At 57.2% G+C, this 26982-nt stretch overlaps 2 protein-coding genes across 7 annotated transcripts in view; one reads left to right on the forward strand and one right to left on the reverse strand.

The window, feature by feature from the left end:
* GTPBP1 (GTP binding protein 1) overlaps nucleotides 1-9164 on the forward strand; it is a 35980-nt gene extending 26816 nt beyond the window's left edge. For all 3 annotated transcript variants that reach the window (XM_078449449.2, XM_078449451.2, XM_078449452.2), the window contains exon 12: nucleotides 8970-9164. In XM_078449449.2, the coding sequence (XP_078305575.1) occupies nucleotides 8970-9077 (108 nt within the window). In that variant the 3' untranslated portion in view covers nucleotides 9078-9164. The remainder of the gene's footprint in view (nucleotides 1-8969) is intronic.
* On the reverse strand, nucleotides 503-19160 carry SUN2 (Sad1 and UNC84 domain containing 2). Of its 4 annotated transcripts, XM_078449448.2 has the most exons (18): nucleotides 18918-19160; nucleotides 15828-15986; nucleotides 14762-14952; nucleotides 14264-14401; nucleotides 13587-13682; nucleotides 13041-13134; nucleotides 11770-11840; nucleotides 9158-9273; nucleotides 6547-6804; nucleotides 6060-6137; nucleotides 5547-5590; nucleotides 4819-4984; nucleotides 4253-4474; nucleotides 3843-3927; nucleotides 3339-3454; nucleotides 3015-3182; nucleotides 2602-2694; nucleotides 503-1105 (listed from the first exon to the last, which is right to left on the reverse strand). In XM_078449448.2, the coding sequence occupies exons 2-18, from the start codon at nucleotides 15947-15949 to the stop codon at nucleotides 992-994; spliced, it is 2172 nt and encodes a 723-aa protein (XP_078305574.2). In that variant the 5' UTR covers nucleotides 15950-15986; nucleotides 18918-19160; the 3' UTR covers nucleotides 503-991. The 4 variants fall into 4 exon arrangements, with proteins under 4 accessions (XP_078305574.2, XP_078305573.2, XP_078305570.2 ...); XM_078449447.2 differs by lacking the exon at nucleotides 18918-19160 and having other exon boundaries at nucleotides 3843-3924; nucleotides 6547-6801; XM_078449444.2 differs by lacking the exon at nucleotides 18918-19160 and having other exon boundaries at nucleotides 6547-6801.
* Nucleotides 19161-26982: the final 7822 nt, after the last annotated feature.

A 26982-nucleotide genomic window follows, 5' to 3' on the forward strand; every position in this document is an offset into this window, starting at 1 on the left:
TTCTCATTGGACCATCCCGAGAATCTGGGGAGTATGCTGCTCCCCACCCTTTGAAGCTTACCCCAGCTGCTTATGGCCTCAAAAGGCAGGTCTGGGCTCCCTGCACCTTGGGGGAATGTGGCAAGCTTGCTCTGGGGCACAGGCATGCCCTAGCAGGAATGGGGAGCAGAGTGGGCCTCGGTCCCAACATCAGGGGAGAGAGAAAGCACTAACCCCAGCAGAGGGGGAATCCTACCGGCTGCCCCTGTGACCCCTCAGAGCCAGAGAGGCAGCCTCCCTTAGAGGCTCATAGGAGCCCGACCCTCAAGGGTATGAGAAGCCCCGTGGCCCACTCTGACCCAGAACACATACAGTGTATAGAGAGGCCTTTGGGGGACGTTAGGGGGTCAAGCTCCGTAGGTTGATGGCACTAGATTTCTGGAAGAGCCCGGCTGCCCTGTACAAGCAGCTTCCTGCCTGGGGCTCAGCCCTGCACTGTGAGCACCTTCCTCCTAGAGGACGTCACTTCCCTGCCCCAGGCCCTTGCTTGTCCCACCCATGGCTTTGGCACCTGCTTCATTCACACGCCTACCAACCGCAGCTCCTTGGGTGCCAGCCCCCCATCCTGGGTAAGGGGCAGACAGGTTTCACCCACCTTTGCTGGGACGACATATGTCCACTCACTGCCTCTCCCCCTGCCTCATGATCCCCCATGATATGCTACATATATACACCCTCCCAAGAGGGGGAAGTAGACACCCAGTGCCTGGCACAAGGAGGTCACAAAAAGGGACGCCGGAACTTGCTGTCTACCTCGAGCTGCCCCGCGCTAGGAAAGCCCTGCATATTCTTTCTTGTCTCCATCGGGCCAGAGGTTCTTGCTCCTGGAAGTCAGTGCGCTGGTCAAGCATGTGGGGAAGGGGCAGGGGTGCTGCTCTCCCACTCCCAGAGAAGGGGGCACGTGCTGGGAGGGGCTGGCCTCCCAGCTGGCTGGCAGCAGCACAGAGAAGGCCTAGTGGGTGGGTTCCCCATGCACCCGGAAGCGGTAGATGCAGGTGTACTCGGGATGGCCCCAGTTAGTCAAGATCCGAAGCTCCACCACCTGGTATGTGGCCATTTTAGTGTCCTGGGTAGAGAAAGAAGGTGTTAAGAGTGTCCCAAGCCCTCAGACCTCGCTGACAGGAGGGCAGAGAGGGGGACAGCCACCCCCAGGGTCAGATGCCCCCCTCCCCCACCCCTCCCATAGGCCTCCACAGCGAACTGGACTGCAAAGCTCCTGTCTTCAGATCATGGAGCAGAGTTTCCAGCTTGTGGGCCGAGGAGTCCCAGGGGCTTCAGAGGTCCTCTAGGGGCCATGACCCACAGCCACATAAAAATGGCCTTGTAGCTGAGGACCAGCCACATTCATTCCAGACAGATGCACAGGAGCTCTTTATCATGGTCAAGGGACACAATCACTGTCACGGAGGATCTGATATGTGTTGACGGTGGAAAAGAATCCTTTTACTCTGAATTAGGCAGAGTTTTCTTCCTCAAGTTCTTAGCAGGCCTCTGTCCTCTTTGCTCCAAAAGCCACGATTTTTGAGCTTTCGGAGCAAATGGCCCCCAGTTCCACGCCAACAGACACAGCGCTTTCCCGTTCCCTTCCCGTCCTCTGGCCTTCCGCACAGCCGCTTTTCCTCTACTGTCTCCTAAAGGCTCCGTCAGCACACAGCCCCCGGACGTCCCAGGCACTCCCATGGCTCAGTCTTTGGTCCCCTGGTGGCTGCACGGGACTGGCCCACAGGTGCCTCAGACCTGGTGGCCAGACCCACTCCTGCAGTAGCCTGCCTCTTGGCACCTGGGACAGTCCTCCCCTCCTCCTTCTCCACTTCTGTCCAGTCTGACACTTGCGACTGTGTATCTACCTCCTCTCCATCCTCACTCCCGACACTCTCCGCAGCCACTTCCTGACCGGTCTCGTCCCCTGGATGCACCGTTCACACGGTCACATGATCTGACTACAGCGCACAGTCTCGTCACTTCTCTGCCTAAAACGTGGCAGTGCCCACCGCAGCCCCGGGGGCCAGAACTCTTTGGCCTGGTAGCCAGGCCTGCCCCTCTCCGGCCTCCCTTCCCACCACTGTCCCTTTGCCACCTCACCCAATTCTTCACCCCTAGTGTAGCTCTCAAGCTCCCGGCACAGCATTCATCTGGGCCGTCAGAACACTGATTTCTTGGGGCTGCCGGGATCTGGGAGCCTATCTCCTGGGGTGGAGACTGGCAATCTGCATTTCTAACAAGGCCCTGGGAGACTGATGCCCGTTCAGATCGAGGCCAGAAGTCTCCCTCAGAGCCCTAGCCGTGTGGCACTGCCTGAGGCCTAGGAGGAGCACCCTCTGACAACTGCCCCCGGCTCCCCGTCCGGGATGGGCCCCTCCGTGTGGATGTCTATGTGGTGCCTCTCCTGTGCCACTTGGACAGCTGTCCCTGTTCCCTGCCTCGAACTGTGGGGAGGCAGGGGCTGTGCCTATTCTTGACCTGAGCCCGCGGTGCCTGACATGGAGTAGGTGCTTGGAAACCATCTGCCGAACGGATAGGAAGCTGAATATACCATTCCGCTGGCACGGCGGAGTCCCATACCTGAAAGTAAAAGGTCTGAATGGGCTCCCCATCCTGGTCATAGGTGAACTGGCCAAGAAGTGTCCCCTCTTGCTGCGCATCTTCGTCAAATCCCTGAAAAGAGAACAAAGGATGGAGGGAAGATCTTGCTCTTAGACGAGTGCCCCAGTCACCCGGGGAAGAATGCTCTCCCTTCCTGTTCCCACACTGGGTCCCCCGCCCCCGAGCAGATCAGCGCCAGCCTTGGTAGGACTCCAGGGGCCTGAGCACTGGACGTGGGTTCTTCCAGCGCAGCCTAAGCTACCATTTCCCAGGCTGGGGCTGTCCCTTCCAGATCTGCCCCCTTCCTCCCGAACAATGGTCCTGGCTCTATCCTTGGTAAAGACCCACAGGGTCCCGTAGCCCCTCTGACCCCCCAAAGGTAGAATACTCACAAAGATGGCAAAGTCCTTGGGGGCACTGGAGATGGTGCTGTTGGGGGACAAGGACTTGGGGACGTGCTCTAAGGTGACAGCAGTGGGGCGGATGCGGGCAGAAAGGCGAACCACAGCAAAGCCCTGGGGCCCCTGGAAGGCCCAGCAGTTGCCCGGGTGCACATCTGGCTGGGGGGACGAGGAGGAAAGGAAGTCCCATCGGCACGGGGCGGGTGACAAAGACGGCCCACCCTGAGCACGGCTTTTGCTGGCTCAGGACGGGAGTCACCCAGCTATGCAGGTGACCTGCTCGGGGCCCCTGCTGCTGCCCTCACGGGTACCTACCTGGAGAATGACTCGGGGCGACTGGGAATGGTACCACAGGGGGATGCCGAAGAGACTGAGGAGGGCCGTCTTGGTCTCATAGGTCTCAGAACACCGGGTGCTGATAACACTAGCCCCTGAGACAGGAGAGACAGGCAGCGTGGGCACCTAAAGCTGGACCCCAGCAGGGGAGGGAGGGAGACGCCGACACCTGTGCTGCTCACCGGCCCAGGGAACTCGAGAGGGGACCCCTACTGCCCTGTCCTCTCTCAAGGCGGGAGGGCAGATGCCCCAGGCCATCTTCAACCTCACCCCAACTACAGCTGTGAGCGAGCATCAGTTTCCCTGGCCGAGGATGGTATTCCGTTCATCCGGACTTTTCCAAGTTTCTTCGCCTGCCTTTGCTGTGATTCCTGCCCATCTCGAGCCCTGCCCGCCTAGCACCACGGCTGCCCGGCAGAAGCCGGGGGGGCGGCCAGCACGGGACCAGGCTCTGCAAAGTGGGGGGAGCGCACACACACACACCTCCTGATTCCAGGGCGTAGTCCACCATCCCGATGCGGTCCTCACTGTAGCGCTTCAGGGCCTGGTTTACAATGCGCTGCACCTGCTAGAACAGGCATCCGAGGCAGCTGCCACGAGCAGCAGACCCGGCCACCCTTGGGCCCCCACTGCTGGGGGCGAGGGACCCCCGGACTGGCCCCCTCCTGTGCTGCGCCACACACTGGTGTCCAGCCACACGTGCCACTTAACCTAGATGCGCCCCCCTCGCCCCCACCGGCCCCAAAGCAAGCACCGGAGCCTCCCGCACGTGGTCTTGGGACGTACCGGGAAGCTGGCAGTGCGCGACTGCGCGGGTCTAGGACTCCCAGGGAGGAGGGCGCTGGACGAGGGGGTGAGGGTGGGGGTTGTCCCCGGGGCCCCACGGTCCTCACCTCCTCTGTCACCCCGATCACGCCTTCCCTCTGCAGCGTCAGCCCCAGGCTGGCGGCGGCCTCCCTCGCCGACTCGCCCCGCATCTCGGCCACGTGGGCGAGGATCCTGCCCTCCAGCTCCCGCAGCTGAACTTGCATGTCTTCCTGCTGAAGGAGCCCGTTGCGGGTCCCCCCGCCGCGCAGAAGGAACTGACTGATCCAGGCAGGGAACCGGGCCTCCACCTGGCGACAGAAGGAAGGTCTCTGAGAGGCTCACGGGGACAGTGCCGCTGTGGCGGCTCCTGGCTGGAGTGGAGGGGGCGGGAAGAGAACACAAGCCGGGAAGGGAAGGGAAGGGCCAAGCACACCCCGCTAGTCCACCTGAAGGAGAGCGTTACGACCAACTCTCCGTGTTACTGATAACAAAACAGGAAGAACTGCCTACGAAAGCCAACATCTGGGCCAAGTCCAGACTCAGGGGACTAGCAGGCCACCAGGGCAAAAGGCTCTTTGCCATACAGACTCGTAGGACAGACACTCTCAGAGGACACGGTGTTCGGCAGGGGACTTGGATGGTTCCAACTTACGTCATCCCTCACCGCCTGCAGCTGCTGGGGCAAGAGGCCCACTTGGTCTGCCACCGAGCTCTGCTTCAGGCTCAGGGCCGCCAGCTCCTGCCGCAAGCCTGCCAGCTGGCCCTCCAGTCGCCCCAGCTCCTTCACGGAGTTCTCTCGGAAGGACTCTTGGGTCATCCTACTCCCAAGGAGAGGAGAAAAGAGTAAGCCTTGGATCTCTGGTGAGGCGTGAGGCCACGCCGAGGAACACAAGGGGATCCCCTAGTTGGCTCCCGACAGAAGTGAGTGCCCGGCACCTGCACACGAATGCAAGGCCTCCACCTAGGGACCCTGGCTGTAGAACACAGCCCCAGTGCCTTCGAATTGGCTTGCCGATCCCAACGAGCGAATTCTTATCCTGTTCCCTTCCTAAGACCAGAGCCATAATTCACTCTGCCTCGGCCTCTCCATCCTCCACACGGGTGGATGTCTGGGGCACGGAAGGCAGCCTGCATGCGTGTGTACAGAAAAGGTAGTGGGTCTACAAGTGAACCCACAAATCCCAGTTCTCTTGTGGTGCCCCTCCCGCACCCAACCGTTCTTGCCCTTCAGATGTTCCTGAGCTAGTTTTCAGCCATCCCCTCTCCGTTCAGAACACAATCAGAACTCTGCTCCGGGGCTCTGCTCCCCAGGCCTGCCAGGGTGTGGGGTGGAGGGGTCGGGGGTAGAGCAGACCCAGGCCGGATGGCAGTGCCCATTACCTTTGCCACTCGGACTTCAGCTCCTGGAGTCGAGCCTCAGACTCCTGTAAGCAGAAAGAAGGCAGAAATACAACATATGCCAGGCTCAGAGCAGTCAGTCTCCCAGAGCAGGATCTATTCTGTCTGGAGTCTCTGTTCCAGCAGAGCCCTGCCCCAGGCTCTCCTGACTGCTCCAGCAAACATTAACCACCTCCTGGCCTAGGTCCTCATGAGAGGCTTGCCCCATCCGCATGCTTAGGCATGCATACATTCCCTCATTCATTCAGCATCTTATACCCAGCACAACAGGCCTCTTGAAAGCGACCCTTCCTCAAACACACCCCCGGGCATCCCTGCAAAGCATTCCTGTGCACGTGGGTTCAGCCCCAGCAGAAGTCAGGAGATGACACCCCCGCCTCATCTAGTGTCTAAGCACCCTTTGGGAGAACCAAGCTGCCTCAGCCCAAGAGCAGATGTTGAACTATAGATCAGGGCGCCACTGGGGAGGCCCCAGGTGCCCCTGAGTCCACCAACCTGGGAGGCCTGGACGATTTTCTTGAAGAGGTCTTCCGAGTCTTGTTGATGTTCTGCTCTCAGGGTGACCAGCTCTTCCTGTCAGACACAGGGGAGCGTCTTGAGGATTTTACTGAGTTACGTGCAGAGGGAACTTACAACCAGTAAGTGGCAGAACTGGAGACTGAACCAGGCCCGTCCGCCTGCAAACTTCGGCTCCTGGCCTTCGTGCCACAAGTGCTTCTCAAACACGCAAGACCCCCTTGATCTCTGCTGCGCCCCTACTGTGCCAGGCACTCTGTGGTCTCCTGTTTCCACAGTCGGGGTTGGGAGTGCACGGGGAAACCTGAGGGTCTCCATTTTAGAGGAAGGAACGAAGGCTTAGAGAAGGTGAGTGACTGCCAAGTGACACGGCTGTCCCTCTCATGTCAGGGTGTGCAGGGCCTCGCCCCTCCACCCCACACACCCACGGTGTCACCCACACGCCACTCTGCTCACGCTCAGAGACCTGGATCCGAGCGGTGGTGTCCCTACGGAAGTCCTCCTTCAGGGCAGCCTCGCGGCGGCTCACCAGCCCTTCTAGAAGCGCCAGGGTGTCCTCGTGGCTCAGGCCTACGTGGCCTCCCCCACCAGCGGCCCCTTGCCGCAGCTCCAGACGCTCCAGCCGCACAGCCTCCTTCTGCCAGTTGGAGGAAAATTCGGCAGCGAGAGCTTCTAGGCGCCGCTCCAGAGAGTGTACCCGGGACAAGATGCGCTGCTCAGCCTGCTAGGGGGTGGGAGGGAAAAGCCATAGAAGTGAGGGGCCTAGGACAACAGTGCTTCCTGGAGAGAAAGGGAAGGGAATCCCAGGAACACCCAAATGTGAACTCACACTGGCCCTGAGGACCATCCGTGCTCAGCGAGGTGAGTACCCCAGCAGGGCAAAGGGGTACCGCGAGTATGCGGACACGTGGTGACAGAGTGCAGCACAAGGTGCCAAGGACGGGTGCGCAGGCCAGGCGGGAGGGGACACCACCCTCTCCAAAGAGGGTCCAAATGGAGGAACAGGTCCAAGAAGAGGACCAGAGGAGCGGCAGGGTGGCCTCCCGGGCCGGAGCCAGCCCCCTTCCCTCTCCTACATGTGTGCGTATGCAGGAAAGCGAGCGGCCGACAGGTTCAGCCGCCCACTTCGTTCAAGAGAACTATGGGTAGGGGCGCCTGGGTGGCTCAGTCAGTTGAACGTCTGACTTCGGCTCGGGTCATGATCTGGCAGCTGTGAGTTCGAGCCCCACGTGGGGCTCTGTGCTGACAGCTCGGAGCCCGGAGCCTGGAGCCTGCTTCGGATTCTGTGTCTCCCTCTCTCGGCCCCTCCCCTGCTCACACTCTCTCTCTCTCAAAACAAACATTAAATTAAAAAAAAAAAAAAAAAAAAGCTATGGCTAAAAGATGAAACAATTTGAAGAGGCTCTCTTTCTTCTAACTGGATGGCCCACAGAGTAGGTAGAATAAGTCCTTTGGACTGGACGGTGGCACCTGATAGCATGCCACGAATTTTGAAAACCTTGTTGGCTTGAAAACAAAAATCTTTGCCAAGAGAAATTATAGTCTCTCAACTGTCAATCAAAGACCGGGGCCGCCTCCTGAGGGCAGAAGTTGCTTCTGATCTTTAAATGTTGTAACATAGGCAGTACATCTGCAGGACTGAAAGAGCAAAGAGTGACAAGTCCTCTCCTAACCTGTGTCCCATCCACCTGGGGCCCTCAGCCACTACCGGCTCCCACACCAGGCAACTATTTTTATTAGTGTCTTTATGCAAACGTAAGCAAGTACAACAAAGGTGTGTTCGTTCTTTACCTCCTCCTTCTCACAGAAAAGGGAGTCCTGAAATTGAACTGCACTTAACATCCTTACTAACGATTCCAAAAGGGAAAGTTATAATGCCAGAATAGGTCATGATGTGATAACACAGCAGTCGGGAAGGTAATATTCGCCAAAATAAATGGTTAAAAATGTGCTCCCCAGTTAAATTCGGCAAGATACAAGCAAAATTCAGATGTCATTAGGGGAAAAAGAATGAAAAACTTTTCACTGGTGACTTCGTGACATGTATGCACACATTCTGGTTATCTGTGCCCTGTCACCTCCCACGCCACACTGCAGGCTCCTTGAGGACACAGCCTGGGCAGCCTCGGGCAGAGTGCAGACAAGGCTCTTGTCCTCCCGTCCTCCCTGTACTTGTGGCCTCGGATGTGCTATATCAAGAGGTGGTGTCTACCCCGCCCCCTTTTTTAATGTTTTTATTTATTTTTGAGAGACACAGCATGAGTGAGGGAGGGGCAGAGAGAGAAGGAGACACAGAATCTGAAGCAGGCTCCAGGATCCGAGCTGTCAGCACAGAGCCCGACGCGGGGCTCGAACTCAAGAACCGTGAGATCGTGACCTGAGCCGAAGTCGGACACTCAACCGACTGAGCCACCCAGGCGCCCCTATTCCCCCCCTCTTTGAGTCTAGACTGGCTTTGAGATTTACTTCGGCCTGGAACGTGGAGGAAGGGACAGTGTGCTAGTTTTGAATTGAGGCCTGATTTTGCTCTTGTGGCACCACGGTCGTCTGCTAAGAGAACAAGGCGGGGCTCGCCTGCTGGACGAGAAAAGCACGTGTGGCACCCAGCCTGCCCCTGCTGACCCAGCAGCCCGTCCCTGCTTAGACCAGAAGAGCCACCCAGGGCACCCACGGGCTCGTAAGCCAGTCGAATGCTTGCAGCTTTAAGGCACTGATTTTAGGGGTGATCTGTTTGTGGTAATCGGTAACTGACCAGCCCATCGCCTTACTCTTAGAAGATGCTGAGGAAATATTTATGAAACTATAGAGAAGGAACAAAGTAGCTGAAACGATTTGTCTGATTCCTTTTCCTTCTGTTTTTGTTTTGCTTTGTTTTTGTGTGTGCTTAAGATGGCAACTGATTTGGGACAATTTGGAGTCCTATTTAAGCACAAACCGCTCTCCCAGTGCCTGTACCCCAAACAGCAGAGACAGGGGACAAGGCAGTCTACCAGCTAGGACACAGCCTACAGAAGCTATAAGGGCAGAGAAATCAATTGCAAATACAAGGTGAGGACCCGTGACCCTAAGCTACTCACCTGGAAGTCTCTGGACTCCCACACGTCATGCTGCCTGCTGCCGCCCTTCGCCGCCCACCAGGAAACCATCGCAGGGTGGAAGGTCTGCAGCCCATAGGGGTAGAAATACCAGGCACCTGTACACAGAAGAGAGGGGGTTATCCAGGCCTGTGGCCATAAGCCAGAAGGCACACGCTGCTGAAGACGGCGGCCTAATCAACATGGGTTGTTAGCAGCCTGTCCCATTCTGCGAGCTGGGCTGCTGCTGGAAGGCGGTACGAGGGATGGAGGTTCCCATCATTCTCTGAGGCAGCAACTTCCACCTGACGGTCCCAGAGTATGTGCTTTCTCTCACTCCTCAGGAATCCCCATCTTTCTGTAAATGGCAAAACTCAGAGAACATAGCTCTAATAAAGCTAGGGATGATCCAGAGGTACAACCAGAGGACCTGATGGTGGCTCTCAGCCAAGACTGTCCGGCAAGATCACCCAGGAAGCTCTTTGGGCGCCTGAGTGGCTCAGTCACTTAAGCGTCTGACTTCAGCTCAGGTCATGATCTCGTGGTTCATAGGTTTGAGCCCCGCATCAGGCTCTGTGCTGACAGCTGGGAGCCTGGAGCCTGCTTCAGATTCTGTGTCTCCCTCTCTCTCTGCCCTCCCCCTCTCGTGCTCTGTCTAGGGTCTCACTCTCGCTCTCAAAAATAAACATAAAAAAAAGAGAAGATCACCAGGAAGCTTAAAAATACCCAATATCTGGCCCCACTCTCTAGAAAATGAATTCACTGGTCTGGAGTATCCCTCTATAGGTGAGTCTTAAAAGCTCCCCAGGTAACTCTAATGAGCTGCCATGGTTGAGAATCCCTGAAACAGGAGACACCTGCTAAGAGAAGGTGCTTTTAACCGAAGACAACACAAGGCTGCAGCCACAAAGACGCCCGCATCTTGCTTCAGGGGCCATCTGCTTGTGATGTGTTTACTCCTGAGCTTATGCGTGTGGGGTGGGGCATGAGGGCACCTGGCGAGCCGTATCAGCCAGTGGGTCTCCATCCCAGGGAGACCACACTTGCCACTCAATCATTGGCCGTGAGCAGGTACAACCGGAAGCACACGCCCACCAGGCTTTCCATCAGACCCTCTGGACACACCTCACTTAATGCACTCCCTGAGCAGCCCACTCCGCCGGCCTTTCAGGCCCTCCACACACATCGGCCCCATCAACCCTAGGAGGCCACGGTGAAGCTCAAGTTAACAGAGGAACTCCTGAACAAAGCACTATATGATCGTAAAGGGTCATTATTACTTCAAGGGCGATGCCCAGTTTCCACTGGACGTGAACAAGCTGTTCTTGTAACAGCAAACAAAAAGGAAGTCAACACTTGGAAAAATTTTCTACCTGGCTGTTAAATAAAATAAATACTGGGGCGCCTGGGTGGCGCAGTCGGTTAAGCGTCCGACTTCAGCCAGGTCACGATCTCGCGGTCCGTGAGTTCGAGCCCCGCGTCAGGCTCTGGGCTGATGGCTCAGAGCCTGGAGCCTGATTCCGATTCTGTGTCTCCCTCTCTCTCTGCCCCTCCCCCGTTCATGCTCTGTCTCTCTCTGTCCCAAAAATAAATAAAAACCGTTGAAAAAAAAATTAAAAAAAATAAAATAAAATAAAATAAAATAAAATAAAATAAAATAAATACTAGTTGAGTAGATGCTAAACCTATAAAACCAGCTCTAAAAAAAGGTAAAGCGTGGTCTTTATAAGTTAACTATAAATTGGTACAATAATTAAAACGGAGCCTGGGGGCCATGGAGGCAACTCACGTGGAATCGTGAGACCGCAACACTGTCAGATTAGAAGCTGAACACGATATATATAAATAATGATTACAACTATGTAGAACACGTCAAAGTCCTAAGATAGAGAATGGAACACCACCAAGCATCTTGTGAGGCTCTGTGCTGACAGTGCAGAGACTACTTGGGATTCTCTTCCCCTACCCCCTCCTCTCTGCCCCTCCCCAACTCATGCTTTCTATCTCAAATAAACAAAAAAAATTTTTTTAATGAAATATCTTAGTATAAAAAGGCAGACTTCTCTTTACAACTTTATTGTTTCGATCTTAAAGATTGAACTTGATGTCGTAACAAGAATTCACTCACTCAGACTACACCCTGATTTGGAATGCAGGGAAAATGACTACTAACAACAAGATCCCTGGCAAGATCCCTGCTTTTTACCCCAATACTCCTGTACTAGGGCACGTTCTGACTCAGATGGCTCCAAGGATGCTCTATTGACATGCCAGGCAGTCAAGTGCGGCCACCCAAACAGAACACAAGATCAGCGGATTGGGGCATATCCCTTCTCACCCACTGGACACCCTGCAAATGCCACACAGGTCCAAGAGGAGCCAGGAGGGCCAGACAGGAGTGGCCGAGAGCTTGGGACTGAGCTGTCCAGGCTCAGTCTGACTCCACTCATCCTGCCTCTTCCGTTGCCTGTAGGCGATCACCATCCCTCTGGTTTTTGCGTGTCCGCTCAGCGCCAGCCCCCCCACCCACACTGCCCTGCCCCTCTGGCTCACCAGCTCCATTTCGGCCTGGCATGCTCGTTCTACCCCTGCCCTGCAACACCGGGCAAGCTTACCATAGGTCAGGCCGGTCAGAAGCAGCAGCAGCAAGAGGAACCACAGGAATGTCTTCACGGATGAGAAGCGCCTGGGCCACAGGAGGGGACAGCAGGGGAGGAAGAGGTGTCAAGAGAGCATCCAGGGCTCTATATCCCTGCTGGGAGTCTGCAGAGGCTTTCCCTGAGTGCCAAACTAGAGTTGGGAGGGGGAATGCCCTGGAGCATCTCATCTTGCCAGGGTTGGACTGGAGACTTTTAGAGCTTTGCCTGCAAGTCTTGGAATAATGGGGACAATGCTGACTCTGAATTTTATTGATGTGATTAAAAAAAACCGGGGTCTTTGTAAAACCTGAAATTTTCATATGTACAAGTCCTCTAAGCAAGCAGTTCTAGAAAAAAATACAGAACTCCTTAAACAATATTTTCCTTAAAAAAATTTTTTTTTAACATTTATTCATTTTTTTGAGAGACAAAGTATGAGCTGGGTAGGGGCAGAGAGAGAGGGAGACACAGAATCGGAAGCAGGCTCCAAGCTCTGAGCTGTCAGCACAGAGCCCGACGCGGGGCTCGAACCCATGGACCGTGAGATCATGACCTGAGCTGAAGCTGGATGCTTAATCGACTGAGCCGCCCAGGTGCCCCAACAATAGTTTCTTGTAGAAAAATATGGAACCTTCTTTTGGTGACACGGATCCACCCTTGGCCCTCTTCTCAGCATAATCCTCAGCCAATCATCCAGCCAGGATTACGTCCAGAGGACCTTGACCTCTTGGCTCAGTCTTCTTTCCCGGCTCTGCTGGGTCAGGGACTTAGAAAATCAACCCACAGCATCACGCAGCACCTATCCCTGGCTTCTGAACACCCAGCAGAGAACACCGGGTTCTAGACTGCCCCAGGGCCAGGAGGAAAGCTGAACTTTCCTCGGAAACACCACTTGTTGGGCCAGAGCCTGAAACCTGACCAGCCAGAGTAAGACCAGGCTGTCAGACTCAGACGTGGCTGGATGGGGGCTGGCATCTAGCAGGAAGTAGCCAAATAACAGGAACCCATCATTTCAGAATTCTCCCTGAAAGGCTACTGGTTTGGAAGGCAACACCTGACTCGATCCCATTATCTGTCAGGCAGAGAGGGGCTCTGGATAGTCTACTCCTTGCTCACTGATTAAAACTACACGTAAACTCGAGAAAAAGAAACCTTCACAGAAAGGACATATACAGGTTTAGAAGCCTTATCGGTCCCTTCTGTCCCAGGGCTTTCTGAGTCATTGTCAAGGTGGGAGTCTCGCTCACCTGGTTAAAACGAAGACATCGAGGAGGGAGGCAGCTGTTGTCAGGCGATACCAGGTGGTGCCAACCCACCAGTAGAGGAGTCCAAACAGCCGGCCTGGAAGAGGGACCGTCAAGGCCTGAGTGTCGCCCTCAGCCAGCGGCCTGCAGCTTGTGGTTTCAGAGCATTACTGTCTCCACCCGCAGCCCTCCCTGCCGCTACCCCCGATGCTGACCTGCCGGTGCACCTGTCCTCGAGTCCCACCTGCCTACTCTGCCAACACTCTCCATCCTGCTCCACAGCTGCTCCTGCCCTTCCGAGTGGGAGCGTTAGAGTGTTGGCTCCTGGTTTCCAGTGGCTTATTCTAGGATGAGCTCTCCCTGCTCGTCCTATGGTCTCTCGGTGGGATGCCCAACCACAGGGAGAAGGGGGAGAAGGGGAAGAAGGGGAAGAAGGGGAAGAAGGGGAAGAAGGGGAAGAAGGGGAAGAAGGGGAAGAAGGGGAAGAAGGGGAAGAAGGGACTGCTGTAGAGAATGGAAATAGCCGTGCACAGAGTAGCCAGCACCCACCTGGAGAAGTGACCACCATCCAGAAAAAAGAGGCTGCCCAAGAGGCTGCGTTCCTTAACCGTGAACCCGAACCACGGTGGTCAGTCTCCGAGTATCCTGCGGGGACAGAGAGGCCACGGCTCAGTCCGTCCTCCCTTTTAAGAGCCCAGAGACAGGGAGACTGCCTATTATTTATCTTCTCCTTTAGACTGTGAGCCGAGACCACGTATCATTCTCCTTCGCATCCCCAGAGCGTCACCCAGGCCTGGCACCTAGCGGGTCAGTAAAGGTCTGTCAAAGGAATGCAACGGGAGGTTTCTGACATTTTATTTCCCTTGAGCTTACTGTCTGCACCCTTCTCCTCACCAGCAATCCTTCGATCCGTCGTTCCGAGCTAGACCAAAGGGGTCAAGCAGCTCCTACGTGTGAAGCGCCCCGTTAAGGCAGACACAGCGGAGTCGACCATAGGCTGCTCCGACTGATGGGGACAGGGCAGTCACAGTATGTCAGGGGCCGCCCCAGGCCTGGGTTCAGGGTGCCACGGTGGCATGACCAGGGTGTGCCCAGCTGGTCTGCGCAGGGGCCTGCCAGATACCACGCTCTCTCAGGCTGGCAGGGGGGCACCTTCCCCGGGCTTCCCGTCACCTCCCCCAGCAGCCCCAGAACCTGCTGGAGCGTATCCCCGAGGCGTCACCCACCTGCATAGTCATCCTCTGAAGAGTAACCTGAGGAGGACCCCAGGAAGTCCTCGGAGCCCTTGTTCTCAGAGAGCCCGTTGAGTTTGCTGCTTTCGGTGCCACCCGTGCCTCTCCTCCTCCTCACCCGCAGATCCTCACCTGAGGAGGGAAGAACTCGGGGTTCTCCTGGGGCAGGAGGCTATCCCGGAGGGCCTCGTGGAGACACCTTGAGGAGCGTTTCTGACGGACAGGTGGAGCTGCCTTGAGCTTCCTCCTGAGCTCCCCGGGTCCATGGGGGGGGGAGGGGGCTCCGGGCCTGGAGCAGCATCGTGGCCACCTCGTTGTCTGAAGTGGCCTGTGGCCCCTCTTCTGAGGGCTTCTGAGGACGGGAAGCCCTTCCTCTGGCCCGGCGGGGATTAGGAAACCACTGGGGGGGGGGGGGGGGAGGAGGGGGGAGAGTTTGGACCTTAAATTTCCAGAGGAAGCAAAGCCTCTGGGAGGCAGGTTTTGGACACTCACCCCAGTAGGGGTCGCTATGCAGCTGGTCGTCGAGGATGGAGCTCCTGGCAAGGGAGGCGGCCCGGGGGCTGCCAAAGTAGGACTCCCTGACCACCGACTCGCTGTAGTAGGACGTGTGCGTGTCGGAGGAGGGGCCCAGCTGCGGCGCTGGGGAGAGGCGCTTCATGTTGGCGGACTTCCTCTTCAAGGTCCTGTGGGAGGGGAGCCGGGAGGGGAGAGGAGGGGAGCAGGCAGGTGAGCCCAGCCGGGAACAGGAAGGGGAGCCGCTCCGCCCGCCTCTGGTGAGTGGGTCAGCCTTGTTGCCAGGCAACTGACAGCTCCCAGCTGCCGACTGCACTAACCACAGGTGCAGTCGCTGCCCCCGTTATCTCCAGATCCCACCAGCAGTGAGTGATGAAGGCAGGATTCAAATCCAGGTCTCTAACTTCAAAGCCAAAGTTTTTTGTAACCCCGCGCCCCCCCCCCCCCATGCTTGTAAGGGAGTAGCAATTTCAGCCACCCACTGAAAACCCAGACCAACTCGACCTGGCCTCCCAGGGCTAGCCAAAGCCTCGTGAGCGGTTATCTGGGCCTCAGATCTGCAAGCGGGGCAGGATGAGGCTGGCGCCTGCTGTAGCTCATTTGCCATGCTCCTCGGACCGGGACCTCTCCTGGGCTGCCTCTGCGGGCCCCGCTGAAGCCCTGCAGAAGGTACTCCTGGGTCTGGGGAGGATGGTCAGACGGGCACATCCGTCCAGAGCAGAGAGGGCTCCTGTGAACCCAGCCCGCACTGGCGGGGTTTCTGGCCTGGCTTATTCTCGAAGCTGCCTCTCCCCACTTCCTGTTCTCTGACCGAGAGGGCAGCAGCCTGGCTTACAATAGGGGGAGAAGAGACAGCAGGGCTGGGGCCTCGCATCCTCAAAGGTGCGAATGCTCCCCCTCGGCTGGATACGGGCACCTGATCTCTGCCCAGTCAGGTGGCGACAGGACAAGGCTGTGCAGCGACCTGCCCAAGCCCTCTGCTCAGCAGGTCAGCGCTATCCGTGGGTGGCCGGGGCGGGGTGGGGGTGAGACGGCAGTCCCCTACCTGAGAGGGCTGTCTTTAAACAGGGTGCTCTGGCTCCCCATCACCGAACTCCCTCCACTGCTGCTGCCGCCGTCATCATCGCCCTGGGAGTAGCGCGTGAGGCGCTGGCTTCGGCGAGACATGACGAGGTAGGATGGGGCCTCTCCCCCTGAAGAGAGTCTTGGGACAGAAAGGAAGACCAGTGAGGCCTGGCGGGGGCAGGTGTTTCAGCTCCTCCCGGCGAACAGCCTACCCCCTGCGCATTCAACACAGACAGCCCCAGAGCTGGGGACAAGGGGGCGTGTACAGAGCATCTCCCGGCACCACCCACCCTGCCGCCAGGCGGCCCTGCCTCGGGCTCACTTAGTGCCCAGGTGGCCTCTCTCACGGTGCTTTCCCCACGCTCTTCTGGCTTTCGGTTTGACACGGAGCTGCCTGAGAGGCAGAACCGGACCTTCTGCAGCCTTTAGCAAGTAGCAGAGCAGGTGGAACGTGAGAGGCACGCAACAGACGCTAACTGAATGCCTTTGATCGTTACTGCCCACACAGAGTCTCTAGTCGGGCCATCCCACTACGCTGCCCTCCCCCTGGAGCTGGGTGCGCCCGCCTTCCAGCTGTTTCTCTTAGAGGGGACACACTTTCTTTTCCTTGTGGCTAGACTCATTGACTCAGGGTCCCAATCCAACGCTGACCGGAGAAGACCTTTCTGGGGTGAGCCCCACCTACATCCTGAAGGTGTCCGCATACCGTAGCCCCTCAGTGATCATTGTAGTGCAACATCAGGGCATCCTGTATGATGATAATTGTGATGACGGAATACTTTGTTAATGCCTCCTGGGTGCCCGGCTTCTTTCGCCCTCATTTCTGATCCTTATGAACACGGGAGGTACCATTACCGCCACTGTGCAAGGGAGGCACCTGGGACCCTGAGACGACCGGTGACCTTGCCCACAGTCCCCTAGCCTGTACATGACAGAGGCAGGGTTTGAGTTCAGATCGGACAGGTGGCACAGCCTGGCTCTTTCCCCCTCTACCATAACGTTTTCAAGTTGCTTTAGGAAACGTGTGTCCCCAACCAGAGTCTTTGACGGCCCTGAATATGCACAGAACGGGTTGTCACACGACAAATATTTGTCAACAAACTAACAAAACAGGGAGGTGGAGCGGCCGTGTGGGATCACAGTCAATCCCTGCCGGAGGGAAGAAGTCACCACGTGCCGTGGGAAATCAAGGCTCTGGAACGGATACCGAGGACTCGAAGCCAAGGTGAAGAGTCGTGGCAAAAGGCGGTGTTTGACAACCCGGGGGTGGGGGGGGGGGGGGATTAATCAGCCTTTCAGATGTAGAAACCCAAATTCAAAATCTCAGATTTCCCGTGTAAGGAGTCTCAATGTGGTGCCTTTGCCTGCCCATGCTACAAAGTCTTTGTTACACTTAGGCCCCCACAAGAGTCCCTGGTACTTGTGACTTATTATCACTTCTCATATTCCTTATACTATTAGTTCCCTAGGTTGTGCAGTGGTTATAGGCTCTAGTGTTTCCCAACTCCAGCCTATGGAAACCAGAAGGTCTGGTTAGTCCAGCCGGACAATTCAGAAGTCCTCTTCTGAAAAACAAGCAGCCTCACGTCTCAGTCTGACTGGTGTCTGCCCAGGTAGGATGCCCACCTGGCATCCCCCCCCCCCCCCCCCGGTTTTTAGCCAGTGTTAGTAAAGGGACCAATTGGCAGTAGCCAAAGCAGGAAGCTGGCCTGGCTCCTTTTCTGTATTCTTCTCCTTATAAGGTAATGCCACCCCCACTACTGCCCTCCCCACCTAAAAGCTCCAGATGCTCATATAGACTCCTCTTCCTCAACCCCCACCTGCTGAAGTGGACGAAGCCTTCACCCGGGGCGGGGGGGGGGGGGGGGGGGGGCAGAAACAAAGCAACGTTTCTGCCAACTCAAGCTGCTGTTGGCAAGAATATAAATATTCAGACGGAGGGGTGAGGTGGGGAGGGGAGGGGGGGGCGTGGGGAGGTGGGGGGGCTGAAAGCATCAGCAGTCAGCACCCTCCTCCACCCCGCCCCCCCGAGGCTTCTTAGTCTTTGCTGTAGTCCTAGTATTAAAAAATATAGTTTGCAACTGAGTCCAGTTTCAGAAAATGAGAAAGGTCAGGGCCTGAATCTTCCAAAACAAAACAAGAAATGAATCTCTAGCAGCTCGAATCTTTTGCGGATCTGAATAGACCCCACCCTCACCAACACACACAGTTAAGAAACCCTCAAACAAAACATCCCTCCCCGCTTCTGTGCTGAACCACATCCCTTTTCTCAACTCCACCTTTCCCCACACCCCCCTCAGCAAACTTCTATGGCAGTGTCCACCTAATCTGCAAACTCAGATCTCCGGCGACTTCCACGGGACGTTTTCACACTACTTTCCCTCGTGGGACCTGTAAAACGCTCCAGGGGCTAACCCTTCTCCCTTCATTTTCCCCACGGGCTGAACCTGCAGAGATTTTTTTTTTTTTTTTTTTTTTTAAACTAACCACGCGCCTTCCCTGCGGCTCTGCACTAAGTCACACTCCCGCCTCCTATTTGTTTGGTTTCTTTTTTTAAGAACTGAACAAAATGGGCCTCCCTCCTATTCCCGGAGTCTGACAGGCAGAGGGCAGAGAACTGCCTGTCCCTGGAAACTGCCTGCCTGGCACGAAAACACAGGCACTGCCCTGGGCCGGTTTGAGGTAGCCCGGTTCTCGCTCCCCTCCTCTCGGGGAGGTTCCGCCCCGGGGAAGTCCCGCCTGGAGACATCCGCCCTCCGGGCTGACCAGTGGGCGGCCGGCCCCGGGGACGGGGGGCGGGCTGCGGAGATGAGTCAGGGCAGCTGGCCCCGGCACGGCGCTGGCCCTTCCCGACCGGCCCAGGGGCGTGAGCCAGGCGGGGCTGGAGCCTGGCCCGGCTTGGCCGGGAGAGGAAGAACCAGGCCTGGGCAGCTCGGCCCTGGCTGGGGCGGCCCGACGGTGACCCCGGAGTCCGGCCGGGGCCCGCGGGGAGGCGGGAAAGGCCGGCCTACCCCGCCTACCACCCTTGCCCCGCACGTCCGCCCGCCAGAGGCCTACCGCCGGCTGTTACCTGCTGCCGCGGCTGCTCCGTGCGGGGCCGGGGGCGTCCGAGGCCCGCTGCGCCGCCTGGGCGCGCCCCCTTCCCGCGTCCGAATCCTGCGAGTGGCGCTAGGCGCGGGGACCCGGGGCGCGCGGCGCGGGACGAGGCCAGCGGGCCGGAGGGCGCAGCAGACAATGAGACCCGCGCAGAACCGCGCTGCGCGAGTGGGGCCGGCCGGCGCGCGCGTGGCCGAGTGTGTATGTGTGCGTCTGCCAATCAACGCTGACAGGCCGCCGCCCATTGGCCGGGCCCCGCCCGCGTCACCGCCCACTGCCACCGCCCATTGGGCTGTTTGAACACAAAGGCCCCAGTTCGCTCCGCCCGCCGCGTGGGCCCCGGGGGCCCGGCGAGCCTTGCCTGGAGTCCGCGCGTGGGAGGCGCGGGGGGGCGGTGCCGAGCCCCGGGAGCACGCAGCTGGAGCCCGCAAGTTGGGGCTCGGCCGGGCCTGACTGCGCACTTGACTCCAGGTCTGGTGGCTCAAAACACCTGATCCCGCTCCGAGCACCGCCTCGTGCGCCTCACCCCACCCGTGGACTTCCGGCCGTGGCGTCCCCGCGCTCCGCAAACGGACTCCACACGCGGGATGCCAGGGCTTTAAAGGCATCGGGTGGTTGGGGAGACACAGCCTCTCTGAGGACGGCTCCCCACTAACCCCCCACCGAGTGGGGAGCAGGAAAAGTAGAAGACCCTCGGCCTAAGGCCCACCTGGAAGGGTAGCTAGTAGTTAGTCCTCAGCGGACTAGCCAACGATTGTTGAAGGGATGCTAAACGCCTGGCGCATGCGTAATTGTCCTTTTAGCCAGGCATTTCCACACCCATTTTAGAGGTAAGGAAACAGGTTCATAGAGGTTTTAAGTGATTTGCTTCAAGTCACAGCCAGAAGGAGGCAAAAGTGAGATTGGGAGATTCTCCTCGCGTCCAAGTCGGCTTTTTCTGCTTAAGAGTTGATTTTGGGATTCCAGACAGGGCAAGGAGGCTCTGGCATTTCTCCGTCTGCCCCCAGGGCCCCCAAGTTTCACTGCAGAAAGGAGGGAGTTTGCTACATTTGGTACTGAGAAAGGGCTGGTTACGTCTTCCTCTGCCTCGCTCAAATTTATGTGACTGATAGATAATGAATGAGCACAAATGTCACCTGACTCCTGCCACCGGCCAACTTTACCCAAGTAGCAAGTGCACAGCTTGGGAGGAGTCATTTCCTGTGCAAATGCTTCTAAGGGTAACAGTGCCGTTATTTCACGCTTAAAGCACCAAGAGGAAGAGACAAGAAATTACAAAATCACTGAGACAGGGCAGGAAGGCACTGGGGGTAGAGGCGTGAGGAAGAGTGAAACCCTTGTGCTAAGTTGACTCCAGACAAAAAAAAACGACCCCTCTCCCTGGGCCTCTACAGGCCCACCTGGGAAAAAAAGGGGCCTCACCTGCACTTAGAGCATCTTGAAGACAAGGGTTAGATGACAAACTGCCTGGCTCTCCAGGACCTCACGTGGGGCCTGAGTATCTGCTGACCGTGGAAGGAATAAAATGAGAATGCAAATCAGATGTAGGGCCAGCATGCAGGGGCCTCCCTTGACACCTTCTCACCAGGGCACTTAACTCCCCAATCCCGTGCTGGTCAATTCCAATGGAGGGCCTGTACCTCGCCACCACCACTGCAGAACCTGTTTCGCTCTCCCAGGATCCTGGCAGAAGGACCCTTTTCCGGAATGTGCCTTCTGCTGGTCTCAGGCGGGGGCCACGCCCACAGGTGGCGTTGCCTCTGTGGGCCTGCCGGGTGGCGAATAATGGCCCCAAGGATATTAGGTCCTAATCCCTGGAAACTGTGAAGGTGACTGAAGACAACATTAAATGAAGGGTTTTGAGATAGGGAGATTATCTTGCATTATTAAGGTGGCCCTAAATGGAATCCCAAGGGTTCTTTAAGAGGGAGGCAGAGAAGAGGAGAGGGCAGAGATTGGAGTGGTGTGGCTATAAGACAAGGAATACTGGAGGCTGCCAGAAGCTGGAGGAGGCAAGGAACAGACTCTCCCCTAAAGCCCCCAAAGGGAGCATGGCCCTGCTGACACTTTGATTTCGGTCCGTTGATTTTGCTTTTGGATTCCTGGTCTTCTGAACTGGGAGAGAATACATTTCTGTTGCTGATAAGTCACCGAATTTGGGCTGACTTGTTACAGCAGCCACAGAAAAGTAACAAGGGCCCCGGAGAAATTCTCGCCTTTGCTGTTGAGGTCTCCCGTGTTTGTGCCGTGCCCCTCCGTCTGTCCTGACTGTCATCACTGATGCCACCCATCGGACTTGTGAGATCACACGCAGACCCGTCTCCCCATCTCTCGGCGCCTCGCCTGTCTGCCGTCCACTCATTCAGCAACCCTCTGCCCTTCTGGGCTCTTCCCTGTGCGGCTGCCATTCAGTTGGCCAGTCTTCCCCCAGCTCGCTTCTGCCCTCGTTCTCGGCCCCGTTCTTGCTCCTCCCCTCTCTCCTCATCATCTTAGACACAGTGGCAGGGCGGGCGGTGGACAGCTTTGCCCACTGGAACAAGGAGGCTGACAGTGTAGGCGCTGCAGTGGGGCCACACGATGGCTTTCCTTGTCGCTAGACAGTTTTGCCTTGGTGGCTCCTTCCTTCATTTTATATGTATGTGTATACACACACACACACACACATATATAGTTATACGTATACATATATATTATATATGTATATATGTACATATATATAAAGTTTATTTCTTTATTTTGAGAGAGACAGAGACAGCGTGAGTAGGGGAGGGGCAGAGAGAGGGGGAGAGAGAGAGAGAGAGAGAGAGAGAGAGAGAGAGAATCCCAAGCAGGCTCCATGCTGTCAGCACAGAGCCCGATGCGGGGCTCAAACTCACAAAACCATGAGATCATGACCTGAGCCGAAACCAAGAATCAGACGCCTGAGCCCCCTGGGTGCCCCCATAAATATATATATATATATATATATATATATATATATATATACACAAATATATATTTAAAGTTATATATATTATATATATTAATATATATATATTATTAAATATATATATTTAAAGTTATATATTATGATCACATTGGCCAAAAGAGTACTGCAATGTAGGCTTGATTCATGAGTAAATATTTATTACTATTATATGTAATTTTCCTTCTGGCGTTAAAAGGATGAAAACGAAAACGAAAACATTTCCGTGGGCCCTGGGCGCCACGCCTGTTCTGCCTGATGGGAAAGTTCGCCGTGCGCTGGGGATGTTCGAGGAACAGCTCAGCCCGGGGGGAGCCCGAACGGGCCCACCGGGGCGCTCCTGGGCCGCAGAACACTCTCCGGCTCTCACCCAGACCAGCCAGAGGAAGTGAGGCGTCAGGGTAGGAGTGATAAAAAGTGAGGAGGATACAGGAGCCGCAGCCCTGGCTCCAGGCCAGGTGCCCCACTTGCTTGCTCTGTGACCCGGGGGCGGCCACTTGGCCTCTCGGAGCCATTTGCCTCGCTCATAAAATGTGAATAGTAGCGACCATCCTGTGTGTGACCTTGGACGAGTCAGCAAGGCCCCCTGGCCTCTGTTTCCTCGTGTGTGAGGTCGAGTGAGGAGAGAAACTGCTCAAACATCAAGGGCTTTTGCCACTGGAGATCTTTGGGAAGACGAGGGAGGAGGTCAGCCTCCTGGTCTGTTGTGGCTCGTAGTCAAGTCAGGGAGCTTCTCTGTGCTTCCAGAGACCCGGGCGCTCACATGGAGGTAGAATGACCTGTGTACCCCTCTGCCTGCCCCACGTGCCAGGGACGGGTCCATAGCGCTCAGTCGTGCACACAAGTGACACACAAGTGACAGTAAAGCCTCCAGCCACCTCACTGCTGCCCAGGCCACCTCTACTTCCTCTCTGCTGTCAGCACAGGTCAGCAGCCAAGGGTGTCCGCGTCTGTCACTTAATCATCACGAGCACAGCATCCTTGTTGGGGGTGCGGTGGGGGAGGACTTGACTTTAATGTCAGGCTTCCTGGCAGCAGGAACACGTTTGGCAGCTACGGGGGAGGAGGGGGTGGCCTCAGAGGATCTTGGGGCCCTCCCACCCCCCAGGGCTGTTTCTCTATCTCCTTGGGATCTGATGTGGGCTCCCCGTTCCACCCTGCCCCAGCTGGCGACAGGACTCCACATTTATGGGATCTTTCATCCCGAGAACTCAAAGAGCTCTGTCACTGGGTGGCAAGCACAGTTAAGCCTGTTTTATGGACGGGAAAGGCCAGTCCGAGGAAGGAAAGGTACTGGGGCCAGGTTACTAAGTGGGCCAGCCGGGCGCCAGGGACCTGGAACAGAAGGACACTCCCAGCCAGGCTCTTATGGGTGACTGTGCCTTAGTCGTCTCTGTCCCCCCACGCCTGTTACAGGGCCAGCCTCCTAACAACCGCTCAGTAAACCTGCTTCCGCTAACTGCCTGACTCCCCAGCCTGCAGACACCCCACACCCCAGTGTGGCAGCCGCAGACCCCTGAGTGCCCCGCTTGCACTCCCCAGAGCTGAGCCCTCCTTGGCCTCACCCAGGGCCCCTCCCGCTCGCACACCTTTGCCCAGGCCGCGCACTGGCCTAGAATGCCCTTTCCCCATTTCTCGGCCTGATGAATCTCTACGAAGCTTTCAAGGGTGGGCTCAAATGTCACTTGTCCCAGGGAGGCTTGCTTCCTTGCCTGCAAACTCCCCAGGCGGGAGGAAAGGCTCCCGTACCATGTTCCGGCATCCCTCATCCCCTTGTCCAGGCGCTTCTCACACTGTGTTCTGGAATGGGAACACCAGTCACCCACAGCGCCCAGGGATAGCGTGAGCTCTAGACAGGCCAGTGCCTGGCACTCGGTGGAAGCTTTGACGATCACTCCTTGCCCCCTGCGAGGCGTCTGGCCGAATGGCTTGCCCGGCCTCTGCGGTCAGGAGGCCAGTCAGAGGCAGCACTGGGGCCTCTGAGGGCACTGGCCCCTGGGCCACTGCTCATGGGCTCATGTAGAAGAACTTGCCTGATACCCCCCTGAGGTTGTCTCTCCTGCAAATGACTCCCAGCCCCTTGACATCCCCACCACCTGCTCCCCCTCCTGTGGGGACGTTGCTGGGCCCATCAATCAGCCCTTCTCAGCCTCAGTGTCCTCATCCGTACAATGGGGATGGCGTTGACGTGTCTACTTCATACAAGCTTAGCCCAGTGCTTGGCACAGAGTGAAGTGCTCGATCAACGTCGACTGCTTTCTAATTTACGAAGCATTTGTTCACCCGATGCCGACTACGTGCCTGCTTTGCCAGTGACCCAGAGCCGGTCCCGCTGGAGAGGGCTGCACCGGACGACAGGGGCAGCGGTCCTCACAGCATTGCTATTGTTGGTGTGGCCAGCAGGCCTCTCCCACGCAGGGACAGACCTCCGAGGGGCCCTTGGCCCTCAGCACCCAGCTGTCAGCGCAGCAGCTGGTACGGGGAGGAAGGTCCCATCATGAGTCACTCGGTGCAGTTCCCAGAGAGGGCGCAGGACTTGTGAGCCCTTGGGCGTGGCTGGGGGCGTTTCAATCTGGTGACCCCAGATCATTCAGTTCTCCTGTGCCCCGCCCCTGTTTCCTGGGGGTATGTACCTCCGCGGGCGTGGGCCAATCTGGCTGACTGGTTCTGGTGGCCCATAAGTGGGGCGGGGCAGGACAGCAGAGGCCACCTGTCGTCACCTGCTCGGCTCAGCCCTACCAGCCCGTGAACTTCTCTGCCAGCACGTCCAAGGGCACCGTGTCCAGCCGGGTCGGCAGCCACAAGCCCAGGGCCTCCCTGTGCTCAGACTCCTGCATGCCATCGCTTCCTGGTGGTCAGGGGCTGTGGGCCCAAGAAGTTTCCCTTCCTGTGACTCAGCCTTCTTGTCACGCTCTTGACAGCTTTCCTCTTGGGGCCAGGGTGGTTGCGTTTATTTGAAATTCAGGCAGTTTCTCAGTCTTCCCTCTCTGGCCCCTCCGCAGCCGTCAGCCCCCCACCCCAGATCCTTCAGAGCTGGGTCCCTGCTCCACTCCACGCCTCACCCCTAACTGCCAGCCTCCCTCCTGAGACCAGCTCCTTGAATCCTGTCCCCCTTCTTCTTCCCTCCTAGGCTCCAACCTTTCCCCTGGGAACCCCTCAGCGCAGTGTGACCTCCTCCTCCCTGCCCAACAGTCCCTCTGCCCCTTGGGGCCCCTCATGCTGTCGCCCTCCCCTAAGAACTCCAGCCCCAGAATTTCATTCTGAATGATCTCTGCAGCAATCTGGTTCTGTGCCCACTCCACACTTTCTCTTCAGCCTCCACAAAGCTTCTAGAACAATCTTCCTTAAGCACAGGCTGGACTTTGTCCCCTGCCTCTGGCTTACCACCTGTCCTTGGCTCCATCAAGCCCAAGGTCAGGTCCAGCCTGGCCTCGAGGGCCCCCATGGCATGGCCTCTGTCTGCACCTCCCCCCACCCCCCGGCCCTGTGGCCTTCCCTCCCCACCTTACACAGAAAAGAATTAGTACACCAGCCTTGAGACAGAGACCTGCTTTCCAAGCTGGCCCTTGGCTGGCATCTGGAAGCCTGGATTTCTGGATGGTGCCCCCCATTGCCTAATAAGAGTGGCTCACTGTGCTATTCCCCCAGAGCCTAGCATAGCAGGTGCTCAATAAATACCAGTTGAGCGAATAAATAACAGCCTTCCCTGGTGCGCATTGTTGTCTCCCGATGAGAAAAAGGGATGTGATGTGTGATTCGTCCAAGGTCACGTGGCCAGTTACTGACAAAACCAGAGCCTTCTGAATCCAGGGCACGTGTCTCGTTTCCTTTGGCCAGGGGCTGCCTGAAAGCTCAGAGGGAGGTGCAGGAACCACACGGGCAATGAGAGAGGGGCCCAGTGGGCACCCTCTGTCCACGGCCTCGACCAGAGCTATTCCAGAGGACAGGTCTGTGCCCACTCACTTGGCCTTTTGCTCTTGCCGGAGGAGCATCTCCAGGGGCTGCGCCAGGCCCGCCGCACAGCCCGGGCTCAGTACTGCGGCCGGAGGGGCGTGCGCGGTTGCTGGCTGCCCCGGGGAGCAGAGCCGAAGGCGGTGCCAGGCCTCGGAGGGACCTGCCTGGCTCCTGTCCCTCCGGGCTCAGCCCGCCCAAGTGCTGGGGAGGGCGTGGGGGCGGGAGGGCCTCCGCCCCCCATTCTGCCACACAGCGGTAACTCCCTTGGGCTCTGGCCCTACACCACCTGGGATTAATTTCACTTCTGCCACTTTCCCCAGATCCCAGCTACACCTGTGCCCGGATTCTGACCATGTGTCCCCTCTCTGTAGCTGCCGGGGCGCGGCGGAGTAGTAGAGGGGGCACAGGAGCATAAGCCCTCTTGTGCTGCAGTGACCAGAGCATGGGCATCAGAGGGCTCGAGTTGGCTCAGGCCTCCCGTGTACCCAGGAAGAAGTTGGGGGACAGCAGCATGCAGCGCACGTGATCCCTTTCGGTCACAGAAGCATCGCTTCCCAGCCTGCTCCCACAGCCCCCAGGCTTACTGTTCAGAGCACAAGCGAAGATAATGCAGTAAACACAAAAGGGTCCCCTCATCATTTAGCTGCGGTGCCAGCGAAGGTCATGGCACCAGCACCTTGGAACGACTCAGGCCAGCAAGCCCTGCCCCAGAGCCTCCTCCCTGTGCCCCCGCCCCCAGTCTGTTCCTTTCCTTTCTCAAACTCCAGTGACAGCCACAGGGACTTGCCTACCGTTTTCACACCGTCAGGCTGCTTCTAGCCTCCACGCCTCTGCTTGTGACCTCTACCTGGCAGCCCATGTCACTTTTCCTGTCTTGGCTAACACTCCCCTAACACACACACACACACACACACACACACACACACACACTTAAATCTTTCAAATCCTACTGACAATGGCATCTCCTCCAGGAAGTCCCCCTGGACTCCAGGGTGGGCTGTGAGTCTCTTCACGGGACTCTGTGCCCTCTGCTGCCTTCCTCATTAGCACTGTCCCCTGCCAGAGATGGGCCAGTGTCCGAGGCTCCGTCTTGGGCTGGCAGGGAGAAGGCTCACAGGCA

The sequence above is a fragment of the Panthera onca genome, chromosome B4 (genome assembly GCF_046562875.1).
Source record: "Panthera onca isolate mPanOnc1 chromosome B4, mPanOnc1 haplotype 2, whole genome shotgun sequence".
NCBI lineage: Eukaryota > Metazoa > Chordata > Mammalia > Carnivora > Felidae > Panthera > Panthera onca.